The sequence below is a fragment of the Leptodactylus fuscus genome, chromosome 5 (assembly GCF_031893055.1).
Source record: "Leptodactylus fuscus isolate aLepFus1 chromosome 5, aLepFus1.hap2, whole genome shotgun sequence".
In the NCBI taxonomy this organism is placed as follows: domain Eukaryota; kingdom Metazoa; phylum Chordata; class Amphibia; order Anura; family Leptodactylidae; genus Leptodactylus; species Leptodactylus fuscus.
This window is the reverse complement of record NC_134269.1, coordinates 65,901,468-65,914,761: the sequence shown is the minus strand read 5'-3', so window position 1 is coordinate 65,914,761 and position 13,294 is coordinate 65,901,468. Positions and strand designations below refer to the sequence as shown.

At 42.6% G+C, this 13,294-nt stretch overlaps 1 protein-coding gene across 1 annotated transcript in view; it reads left to right on the top strand.

The window, feature by feature from the left end:
• Positions 1 to 637: 637 nt before the first annotated feature.
• AP3S2 (adaptor related protein complex 3 subunit sigma 2) overlaps positions 638 to 13,294 on the top strand; it is a 29,639-nt gene continuing 16,982 nt past the window's right edge. Inside the window, exons 1-3 of the mRNA XM_075273312.1 lie at positions 638 to 764; positions 845 to 936; positions 4,079 to 4,190. Of these exons, the coding sequence (XP_075129413.1) occupies positions 696 to 764; positions 845 to 936; positions 4,079 to 4,190 (273 nt within the window). The 5' untranslated portion in view covers positions 638 to 695. The remainder of the gene's footprint in view (positions 765 to 844; positions 937 to 4,078; positions 4,191 to 13,294) is intronic.

Below are 13,294 nucleotides of genomic sequence, written 5' to 3'. Positions count from 1 at the left end.
GGTGTATATGAAACTGTGGGAGAGATAGAGGGGGGACATATAATTTACGGGTGACTGTAGGAGGATTATACTGTGTGCGGGCACATGAAAAATTAGCGAATGGGCGGAGTCAACACAAAAGTGGGTGGGGCTAAATTTACAGCAGCGCGCTACATTTTGTCCCTCTTTCGGTTCTTCAAAAGTTGGGAGGTATGATGAATCTGGGGGAGAGATGGAGGGGGGACATGAATCTGTGGGCAGAGATGGGGGACATGAATCTGGGGCAGAGATGGGGGGGGATATTAAACTGAGGGAGAGATGGAGGGGGGGGGCATATAATTTACGGGTGACTGTAGGAGGATGATACTAAGTGGGGTCACATGAAAAAAAAAAAAAATGAACGAGAATGGGCGGAGTCAGCATAAAAGAGGGCGGGGCTAAATTTGCAGCACGCCGCACATTTTGTCCCTCTTTCTGCTCTGTGTAAATTGGGTGGTATGCGACACTACTATGTACACAACATGTATATCTCGTATCCTCGTCTCCACTATGCAGCAGCCCTATACACAAGCCCCTGCATCCTCGCCCACTGCTCCAGGTGAGGCGCCCACCGCTCACATGTAACCGGAAGTGGCTCCGCTGGGGGACCGCATTGGCTGTTACACCGTCCGGGCCAGGGCCAGGGTGTTGTTGTCGGAGCCGCTGCCTGTGTCAGGATGATAAAAGCCATTCTGGTGTTCAACAACCATGGCAAGCCTCGCTTCATGCGCTTCTACCAGCACTTTGTGAGTGGCCGCCCGGTGTAGTGCCCGCTCCCCGCCCGCCTGCCTCTGCCCGGGCTAATGTCTGCTCTGCTTTCTTATAGCCTGAAGAGATGCAGCAGCAGATAGTGAGGGAGACCTTCCACCTGGTGTCCAAGAGGGATGACAATGTCTGCAACTTCCTGGAGGGAGGAAGGTAGAAGTATGAAGGCACAGAACCCGTGTGCAGCCATGTTGTGCCCCCTATGACCTTAACCATGTCATACCTATAAAGGACATACCTGGCCATAATGGGTGTGACCTGATACCTGTGTATTGTAACCTTCCCATCCCAGTAACATAGTGCTTGGATGTGACTTCTGTCCTGCAACCAAAGAGTCTTGTGGCACCCTGTAGTGTAAGTGAATGGAGAGTTACAATGGCACAAAGCAAACTGAGCCATGCCAAAATATTTGAGACCAAAAGTTGCTGTACTACCACCCTCTGTGTCACAAAACAACTCCATTCATGTACATTGGTAAACAAGTTTCATGGCAACACACTCTTTGGATATGTTAGAGTATCATAGATACAGATGTCATGTCTGGGACCTGCGCCATGCCGAGAATGGTGGTCCCCTGACCTGTCCTGTGAAATATCTGCTGTGTGCAGGTAGAGAATGGCGCAGCAGTCATACAGGTATGCCGGTGCACTGTCTATCTCTATGGGATTGCCAAAGAGAGCGAGCTCTGCTATTATTTGCAGTGTCATAGAGGTGAATGGAGTGGCAGCACACCTGTACAACCAATGCTCCATTCAGATGGGAGTACAAATGACCCCTGTTGTAATCTAAGGTGGTTCCAGAGGTCACTGATAAGAGAATTATCACCTATCCTGTGGATAGTTGATAATTTATAAACTTGGCACAACCTTAAATGTGTTTTCTGCTGATTTAGAATTTTATAGGGAACCTGTCATCTTCATTTCACTGTCAGTACCACAGAGGGTGTCTCATGTTTTGCACAGTTGTGTTTATAGTGCTAGTCTTATGTGCCCATGGAAAAATCACATTTATTCTATTTGTAGATGACTTGTTTGAAGTGAAGCTCTCCATGCCTCTAACCTAGTTCGACCTTCATTCTGTTACACTGTAGGTCTGACAGGTCAGGACATCAACATTTGTGTGATACATTGAGACATTAGTGGGTTTTGTTGTGAACAGTATTATCTGAAGCTAGACAACCAACCGAGTAGATTGTCTTATGTGGAGAGGCAACACTCTTCTACTAAGTCACCTTCAGAGAGGTTCTTATGGAGGCTAAGGCTATTACAATATGTTGTAAGAACTATTATAATTCAGTAATTATAACCACTGTGATAGTGGATAAGCAAGATATTATGTAATATCAGATTTGGAATTTCCTGTTTTTACAAAGCTTCAACATGATTTTTATCATGCATATATCTCTGTTGATGAAATGGTATTGCTATTCAAGACATGGCTCAAGGAGAGAGCATCAAACTCCTTGGACTTCTTGTAGAAATTTATAATAAAATGATCTTCCTTTAGGGTTTTATTTTATTAGAACGATATATGTATAGAGATCCTACCGGCCACATTTTTCGATACTACTATTTTGGTTTTACTTAACCTCTACACATCACTCTGCCGTTAAAGAGTTGTGTCAGCCTTATTCCCTGAAGTGGCATGAATCCGAAATGATCACGACTATAAAGGACATACCTGGCCATAATGGTTGTGACCTGATACCTGTGTATCCTAACCTTCCCATCCCAGTAACATAGTGCTACATGTCATAAAAACAGACTGAAAACTGGATTCAAAGTGAGTATTTTGTTCAGCAGTGGGACTCGAATGCAGGAAACCTACTTGCTATAGTTGGACCATTGCCATGAAAACCCTTAAAGAGGACCTTTCACCATATCTGGGCACAGGCAGTGTTATATACTGCCAGAAAGCTGACAGTGCGCTGAATTCAGCGCACTGTCGGCTTTCCCGATCCGTGCCCGGTGTAAAGCGCTATCGGTCCCGGTACCGTAGCGCTTTACAGTCAGAAGGGCGTTTCTGACCATTAGCCAGAGACGTCCTTCTGCCTCACGGCGCCTATCGCGCTGATCTGTGGAGCGGGGAGGAACACCCCCTCCCTCTCCTGATAATGCTCGTCTATGGACAAGCCGTGTGAGCAGAAGGAGGGGGGCGTTCCTCCCCGCTCCACAGTACAGCGCGATTGGCGCCGCGAGGCAGAAGGACGTCTCTGGCTAATGGTCAGAAACGCCCTTCTGACTGTAAAGCGCTACGGTACCGGGCCGTAAACTCTTCACACCGGGCACAGATCGGGAAAGCCGACAGTGCGCTGAATTCAGCGCACTGTCAGCTTTCTGGCAGTATATAGAACTGCCTGTGCCCGGATATGGTGAAAGGTCCTCTTTAATGACTCCATAATGTCATCGACTACCAGAGATCTGATGTGGGAGACGAGCAAGGACTTATTCTGCGTCCTCCCAGCATTCACAGTATACACATCACTGCTAAAGGTGGGAAAAGCAAGTGTTTAAAAATAAATAAATCTGAAATATAGTAATAAATGAAAATAATAAAACAGCCTCTAGAATGGTGGCACCTGCAGCCACACCCCGATTTCCAGTTCAGTTGTGTGCTCGGTATATGGCTTCCTGAGGCTGCATCTGGACCTCAACCAATCCAGTACCGATGACCTATCCTGTGGATAGAATATCAATATAAAAAATGTTCAATAAAGCTTAATAAAAATGTTTAATAAGAATCACATCTGTGCTACCTGCCCAAAACCAAACCAAAATATAAAGCATAAAATTAATTTATTTAAATTTTTTTTTTTTTTTTTTAAATCGCCCTTTGAGGTATTTGAAAAAGTGCTCTAGACATTTGGGTATTTGAATCCTTCATCTTGTAAGAGTTAAAGGTGTGTTGTATTTTTTTTTTTTTTTTTCTTTTTTTGTCTACTAGACCCTCACTGATCTCTAGAACTGGGGTTCCATGTCCCCCCTGTTTGAATTCAGCAGTGGTTGAATAAACTCTCTGCATCTCCATTCAAGTCTAGGGGATTGCCAAAGATATCAGCACTTGGCTATCTCCAGCAGCCGTATAGAATTGAATGGACCAGCAATGCACAAACCTCATCCACTGCTCTATTAGTACAGTGGGACCCATGGCGCCCAGCAGATCAGACATCTACCATCTATCCTAGCCCCTTTAAGCAGACTTTACTAACAAAGTGAAGATGTTTCAGTTCTTTTAGTCAAGAACTTCTGAGTGTTGTTCATTAGTTCACATTTATTTTCTTATATTCATTTTGCAGTTTAATTGGTGGATCCGACTATAAGCTGATTTATCGCCATTATGCTACCCTTTACTTCGTTTTCTGTGTGGATTCCTCAGAAAGTGAACTAGGAATTCTTGACCTCATCCAGGTAAATGTTATTCATGTTGTGCTAAATTATTATAAGCAACTATATCTATGTAGTACGTAAAAAAAAAAAATCACTTTTGTGCAAGAAAACTATAATGATCAGCTTAATAAAGTTCCCCCATTATTTGTATAACTGCAAATTAAAACTGTGTGTAGTAAATAAATTGTACTTTGTTGGATTTCTCCAATGTAGACATATATCCCCTATTCACAGTGTCTGACTGCTGGGATTCCCAGTGATCAGGAGCGAGTGACTACAAGACTGCCATGTGAGTGGAGAGGTGGTATTTGTGATCGGGACTTCACTTCTTTGCTTCCTCCAAGATGGCAATCTTTGACAGTCCAAGCAATACATGTTTGGCTGCTGCTATGTTCACAACACCGTTCCGTTCACATGGAGCACTTATACACCACTTTAACCATACTTTTTATTTTTTGTATTATAATCGTCATCGGTGACAGCAAAATATTAGTGTGTGCCATTGAGCTGATCCACAGTCCTTGACTGTACCCGTCCGAGGTGCCACTCCCTTCTGACAAAGTATTAAGTTTCATTTCAATGTGTTATGTAATAGAAGCAACTACTATTCTTATTAACGTTTCCGTCTGTTCCTTAATCATAATGTATGCAGTGGTGACTAATTAAGAGATGGGAGCAGAATTTTGGAAATTGTTCAATCGCAAACACCGGCAACACCTAATGTTAAGGGTCCATCAACTAGTCTTATTGGAAATCTGTAGAAATTGGAGTAATCCTAGTGAATTTTCACCTGAGTAATATTTCGACCTACTTTTTTTTTTTTTTTTTTTACACATAAAGTAAATAGAGGTGGGTAATGGGGCAAAAAGCTACTGTCTCGGTCTAATAGAATTAGTATATATACACCAATGTTCTTGTATGCTGTTCAGTTATGAAGTTTTAATCCAATCATCTTTATAGAATATAATTATGAAACGTAAAAGAAAAAAGCTCACCATAACTGTCTCTGTGTCCTATTAGAGTGTTTGAATGATAGTGGGGTATCCCTTGCTTGAGTTCCCCCTCTGTGCCATCTTAGGGCATATGAAGGTTGTAGTGGGTGCTTGTTTTTACTTGGAGTTTAACCCCTGTGTGCCAGAAAAGACTTCCCTCTCTGGTATACATGGTGCAGCCATTGCACTTTATAGGTGATTATTGAATGTATGTCATGTCCAAGGGCAATAACATAATATTTTCTGACTATTTGGATATCATGTTAATAAGACTCTCAGTGGTGAGGAACGCCTCCCTCCCCTCCTGATAGTACTCATCCACAGACAAGGACTGGGGGGGTGTTCTTCAGCGTCATGGCTGGGCAGTAAGGAATGCCCCCTCTCACAGTACAGCGCTATAGATGCTACTGTGAGGAAGGGTGTTCCTGACAGTGTCCCTTCTCACAGTGAAGAGCTACAGTACCGTCACCGATAGCTCTTTATCGGGGGCACAGAACGGGAAAGCTGAATTCAGCGCACTGTCGGCTTTTTCACAGGGTATGAAACCACATGTGCCCCAAGTGGTGAAAGGTCCTCTTTAAATCAACTGGGGACATTGAAGAGGGGGGGTGGAATCATACTCTCCTGTCCCTGATGCTTCAGTGTCCTCCTAGCTCGTCCTGGTTCTTATGCTGAAGGGTCCCTTCCCAAGTTCTGCTGATTGGCCTCAGAGGTCACCGGATGACTGAGGTCAGTCAGCGAATGGCATGCGATAACACTACCTGTGATATCACAGGTTCTCTCCCTGAGGTCTGCGGTGACCACTGAGGCCAATCAGCCGCTTTAGCGGGATTCCGGAAGAAACCCAGGAGAAGCCGCCAGAGCAAGAAAACCAGACGGACAGCGGTGCATTGGGAACAGGTGAGAATTAAAATTTTATTTTTTTCATTGCCCCCAGCTGATTTAAAAGTTTAAAAGGGTTTTTGCGTGGACAATCCCTTTTAAATATGGTTATAAAGTTCATGGGGAAAACGCCTTTAAGGTAGATATTTTGCTATATATGTCTTGTCCAATAGATGGCATGTGTATACTAATAGTCTACATATTTATTTTACATATTCAAACCTTTTTGCAACAGTGTTGAGGGCCAGTTCACACGGAGTAAACGCGCGTGTATTTTGGCAAAATACATGTGTAAAAATAAGACTCCCATTGACTTCAATTACTTTTTTTTTTTTTTTTTTTTACACGTGTAAAAAAAAAAAAACAACCCATCAAAATACACATTTTTACAGGTGTATTTTGCCAAAATACACACGCCTTGACTCCGTGTGAACTACCCCCTTACTAGTGAGCCTGCAGCATAGTATCACATAGATTTGGAAAGACAAATATAAAGCCGGCAGAGAAGTCAGTGGGCCAAACCACCGTCTTCGATTCCTCTCTTTTTCTGCAGACCAACTTCTTCATAAATGCCTAACAGCCTTGGTCAGACAGAAGCAGTAAAGCTCCTCTAATTCCTTAAAAAACACTGACTTCCTATGAAAGTAAATATGTAACAAACTATTCTTCAAATTATACAGTATTGAAAATTGTATAATTAAATTTATTTTGAGGTCAGAGTCATAAAAAGGTCACTGACTTCAACTCTGGTCTCAAAATAAAACTACTGTATATACTCGAGTATAAGCCGACCCAAATATAAGCTGAGGCCCCTAATTTTACCACAAAAAACTGGGAAAACTTATTGACTCGAGTATAAGCCCAGGTGGGGAAATGCAGCAGCTACTGGAAAATTTCAAAAATTAAAATGGCTGGGATTTTTGAGTACAGTAGATGCTGGGGAAGGGGAGGGGGTGTTTTGGTTGTCGGTCTGCCACTTCCCTGAGTTTGAGGACTGGGGCTTTTTCACCCCAATTGGAACTCAGCCTGGCTGAATATAGGGTATCTGCAGTGCTCCTATTAACCCCTTCCCGACGGAATAGGAGCACTGCAGATACCCTATATTCAGTAGACCGGGCACTTTCAGACACACTATTGTGTACATGTTTCACAGTCATTTTCTACTTTGAGGGCAGGTTCACACCAACACCCGATCTCCAGGTTTCCGTTTTCTATCAGCAGAAGACGGAAACCGGCATTCAGTGTCCGCCGGTGAGCGTCTTCTGCTCTCCGCAGCAAAACCGTTTTTTTTGTTTTTTATACCGGACACAAAGTCCTGCATGTCCGACTTTGTGTCTGGTTAAAAAAAAAAAAAAAAAAACGGTTTCACTGCGGAGAGTAGAAGATGCTCAACGGCGGACACTTTTGAGTTTGAAAACTGCCTGCCGGTTTCCGTCTCCTGCCCAGTTTCTCAGGCAGGAAACGGAAACCTGCATAACGAAGTTTGGCAAACCTGCATAATGGCTGACAGGAGCGTGGCGATGCTGTACATTTCAAACTGCAGAAGTACTTACGGTAATTCTGCTAGCACGGCGGGAAGCCGACACGCATCGGTGCGGGCCTGAACTTACGTGGCCACGTCACCCGGCGTGTGATGGAGCGGTGGGGGGGTGGGGTCTGCGTTCCTGGCCTGCTAGCAGAAGGTTACTGTAATGACTCTAGTATAAGCCAAGGAGCACTTTTTCAGCACAAAAACTGTGCTGAAAAACTTGGCTTATTCTCTAGTATATACAGTATTCATTATTTTTAATTACTTGAAGTATTTTTTAATGAATTAGATGCATTACACCCAAAATTGGCCAAGACTCAGACTCCAAAGCCCTGGTGTAAAGTTTATATGAGAAGTTGAAGTGTATTTCTGGGGAATTTTTTTTATTACTATTTAATATCCTTAAGTATCATCCTTTAAAAAAAATGTAATTAAGGTTGTTTCCCATCATGTCATACATCTGTGATCGATGCGGCCAGTTATTAAGCCCAGTGAATGTATGAATAAAGAAACCTATATAGGGGGCACATGCACAGTAAGAGTTTTATGTCCTAGACAGGTGCTGGGGAGAAGGCATAGGTGGTTGTGGGAACTGTAGTTCAGTGTTCAGTACCAGACCTCCAGTCTCTTCATATATCAGAAGAAGCAGAAACAATGTAGCAGCACACAACAGGTTAATACTTAAACCTACCAGATTTGTGAGAATTCCTATCAGTCCCATACAGTTTGAATGGCCAAGCAGTAGTGTGTATGTTAAACCACTGCTTAAATCACTTAGGTTATGAGATCCCTATTGTCATGATTGGTGACAGTACTAGTGGTCCGACCTCTAAAGATCTGTCACTTATATTATAAATGGGTGCTAAGTTGCAATCTTTAGAAAACTAACGTTTACGCTTTGCGTTTACTAGTAGTACAATCACACTATTTCTGGCCATTATATCACTTGTATTCTGCATAATTTTGCAGTTCTCCCCTCTGCAGACCTTGTATCTAATTTTCAATTGAGACAGAGTATTTTTCTATGTAAGATATACAAAATTTCTTAAATTGTCCCGTACTGGCTGCTTTTGTTAAAACGTTAGTGACCATTAAGTTTAAGGGGTGTTTGTTGGGGCTCTGGTATCTTCACCATGATATAGCTGAAGCTCCCGGCAGATTTCCACATCTATATAGCATGACTAAGCATTGAATGTGTGAATGGGTTCAGAATATTGCCATTTAGACTGTATAGTTTATGGCCCTTCTATTATTACCTTTTTTACTTGATATGAACTTGCATATCATTGACCTCTGTATTTATGTTATTGACATTCACTAGCTTGGTTGACATAACTATGCATTCCCTTATACAATAAGCATGTAATGTCTGATAACACTATCTTTGTTTATTTCTACCCCCTTTCCCTTTCTTCTTTTAACTCAAACTTGAGTTTGCACACAATTAATTGACCATGATTACTTTTTTTTTTTTCCTTCAAATTACTGACTGCTGTAAAAAAATGGTAAGAAAAAATAACACTAGTGAAAATTTTGTACTCCATAAAGTAGTGTATAGAGAAGGGAGTGGGGCATGGCAGTAATCAGATGGGGCCGCCGCTATAGCAGAGATGTCACCCTGGGGAGCCCATGACAGGATTATTTGCGAGTGTTAATTTGCAGCAAAAGTGCAAGTGGCTTTTTCAAGGAACATGGCCTTTATAAAGCCAAATGTATTCCAACTCCATATAACCTTTCACCCATAATTTTTTTTTTTTTTTAATGTCAGTCCTTTAAAGTTTATTATTTATTAAAGTTTATCATGTTGTAGTAATCTCCTGTACACACATACATATACAAATCTGTATTGTGAGATGTGTGTTTAATATAGAAAGAAAGCTAGATAGATATTGTGGGGAAGGTAGTTTGATAGCAGCAAAGGGGCAGACCGAGCCAGTCAGAGAAAGGGACACAAAATCTGGGGCAAACAGGTTTATTTAAAAAAATAAACAAAAAACATGCAAAATAAATAAACCTTCAAGTCAAGAACAAAATTACAGCCTTAACCCCTTCCCGACATGTGCTGTAATAGTACGGCGCATGTCGGGCCTGTAACTATGGCGACCGCCCGGGAGCCGGGCGGCCGCCATAGCCGCCGGGTGTCTACTGCTTTAAAGGGGCTCTATCACTAGGAAAAGTCATTTTTAACTAATCACACCTTTGCATAGCCCTTAGAAAGTCTATTTCACACCTACCTTTTGTATGTAGATTGCCTCACTGGTTTCTGAATAAGTCCGTTTATATTCATATGCTAATTAGACTAGTGCACGATAGATGGTGCACACCTCTCCTATTGTCTTCTATGGGAGACCGCTCCTGCTGCTGCTGATGACTCACTTCCTGTTTGCTTCACACACATAGAAGATAATGGGAGAGAGGAGGCTGCTGGGAACTTCCTGTACTGGCTGGAGGCTCATTAGCATATGAATAAAAACGGACTTATTCAGAGACCACTGAAGCAATCTACATACAAAAGGTAAGTGTGGAATAGCCTTTCTAAAGCCTATGCAAGCATGTGATTAGATAAAAATGACTTTTCCCAGTGATAGAGCCCCTTTAAGCACTAGACAACCGGCTCTCATGCCTCCGATCGGTCCCCGCCGGAGGCATTAACCCCTCCCGGCGCCGCGGTCGGAGGCGCCATTTTCCCGGCGGCGCATGGGCGCCGCCATTTTGCCCGGGATCGCCGGCTCCTGGAGCATGCTCCAGGGCTGACGTCCCGTTGCCATGACAGCCGGGAGCCTTGTACAAGGCTCCCAGGCTTGTCTGCAAATCCTCTCTTTTGCAGGCTGGTCTATGCAGCCTGCAAAAGAGAGGGTGATTTTTTTTCAATGCATTAGCATTGTAATGCATTGCATTAGTGATCAGACCCCTCTGGGGTTCAACACCCCTAGGGGGTCTAATAAATGCAAAAAATAAAAATAAAAAAAAAATATAAAAAGTATTAAAAGTTCAAATCACCCCCCTTTCCCTAGAACACATATAAAAGTAGTTAAAAACTGTGAAACATATACATGTTAGCTATCCCCGCGTCCGAAATCACCCGCTCTACAAATCTATAAAAATATTTTTCCTGGTCGGTAAACGCCGTAGCGGAAAAAATAGTCGAAAGTGCCAAACCGCCGATTTTTCACTGTTTTGATTCTGATAAAAATTTGAATAAAAAGTGATCAAAGCAATAACATTTCCCGAAAATGGTAGAACTAAAAAGTACACCCGGCCCCGCAAAAAATAGCCGCCCTATGCATCCCCGTACACTTACGTATAAAAAAAAAGTTACGGCCGTCGGAATATGGCGACTTTTAGAAAAAAATTTTTTAACACAGTTTTGGAATTTTTTTTTTTAGGGGTCAAAATGTAAATAAAACCATATAAATTTGCTATCCCTGGAACCGTACCGAAACACAGAATATAGGGGACATGTCATTTTGGCTGCACAGTGAACGCCGTAAAACCAAAGCCCGTAAGAAAGTCGCAGAAATGCATTTTTTCTTCAAATCCACCCCATTCTGAATTTTTTTCCTGCTTCCCAGTACATTATATAGAATAATTAATGGTGGCATCATGAAGAAAAATTTGTCCCGCAAAAATTAAGACCTCATACAGCTCTGGGAGTGGAGAAATAAAAAAGTTATGGGGTTTAGAAGGAGGGGAGTCAAAAACGAAAATCAAAAAATGCCATCGGCGGGAAGGTGTTAATGTCAGGCAAAAGGCAAAACAAAACTCCTGCTCTTCCAAGCTCTAACTGATACAGAATCCGGCTAACCACACTTGTGGCTTACTTTCAGCCACACAATCAAACAAAACACAAGTCCCAGTTTGGTCTCCCCAAACTCAGCTCTCCAGGACAGACCCAGGCATCTCCTCTCACTCCCAGGATCTGCCCTCAAGTGCAGGCTCTGCAGTCTTTTATGGGTAATTTAGAGCTTATGACCCACAGCTGGGGTGAGATGTATTCCAGACCTGCCCTGGGCCACATATAAGTTATAAACCTGGGGGAGATATACCAGGAGTCCAGCACTCTATATATGTATGCTCGTAATTACTAAACATAAGAAAAAACAACCTGATTTGATCCCCTTGTGTTTACATTTTAATTGTACTTAATTTCCCATGCGGTTTACCTGGGGTCTTGAACCCACAGTTTTGTACATGGAAGGCAAGAAAACGACAACTGAGCCACAACTCCAGCCATTGTTAGTGGTGTCATTTTTCTGACCCGCTACCTTCAACTATAAATTTGTTTCCCTGCATAAAATAGTACATACAATATGTTCCCACACGAGCATAGGACTGGTGACATGCTTGATGTCATGTAAGGTGCTTACAGCCTCATTCAGTGCTCTCTCTCCTGAGGTACGTGCTATGGAGGGGGCTCCATGACTGGATGATGAACACATTGCATTAATCGCATTCAGCTTCTTCTTTCCTGCCTTGTACTGATCTGCTGTGGTGCAGGGAGGGTGAGGGTTGTATCAGCGCTGCTCCTGATCACTGAGAAAGCAGTCAGGTGCTCTGGCACTGATGGCCTAACCTGCCTTAGGACTCTGAGATATCAAGTATTTTATAGTCCAATAAATCCGGCCAGCTGAATCTTCCAACGATCTATAGATTAATAGCTGGTGTATGGCCGGCTTAGTAGTACCTGTCACCAGGTAGAAATAAATGCCAAATGCTTTGTTTCTGCTGGGCTCCTGAACAATTTGTATATTTTTATAAATCCGTCAATCCGCTTATATGTAAACTATCTGTAATTCACCATGTGGGCGGTAACCTTTTGTAGTTCTCTGAAAATCTAAAAAGGCCCCCCCCCCTTCCCCGCCACTTGGTGAATCAGTTTCTTACAATCTTCCAGGGGCCATATTGCCTGAACAGGTGGTTGTGCTTTGGTTTTTTTTGTGTGTTATTTTTTTAATCCAAACAGCAAGTTAATCAGGGCTACAGCGTCAATTGCCTGATGCGTGGCATTTAGCATCTTGTACTTGGGTACAATTCCTCTATGAGCCTATAGTTTGTATTACATTCTGGTTTGAATTTCCATTGTTCCGATCTGTCTGAGGATTAGAGCAATGGACACTCCCCCTGGGGGAGTCGGAGTTAGACCGCACTGTTCTATGTGTATTGGCTGCAGCTTAGCTCCCATTCAAGTGAATGTACACTGCTTTGCAGTAACCTGCTCTGACCACCACAGATGACAGAGTTGTTGGCTTCCTTCTCTAGTCTCATTCATGTATCAGACTTAGGCTAAGACATCAATATATCACATTTAAGCCCAGAAAATCCCTTTAAGGTTGCACATCTTTATAATCTTCGTAGTTTGGCACTTTGCCCCCTACTCCGAGCTTTGATGATTAGGACCAGTTCACAGATCCCTTTTACTCTTTAGATTGTAAGTTTACTGCAGTAGGGATGCTTATTGCCTTTGCCATAAAACAATAAAAATATCCTGCTGACAATTTATTGTGGTAGCAAATGTTTCATCCGAGCATTGCTCCAGTTATAGAAAACTCATGGTGTCTCAGGGCACAGACTTCAACCTGAGAAGTTGCTGAACTTCTTACTAGAGCTCACAGCAGCCTTTGTTTCTGTTGTTCTCCATAGATGGCCTGTAGGCTTCCATTACAGTCCAGGGGCTGTCTTTAGCTCCCCAAATAAACCTAGTTTTTTTTTCTTTGTTTTTTATC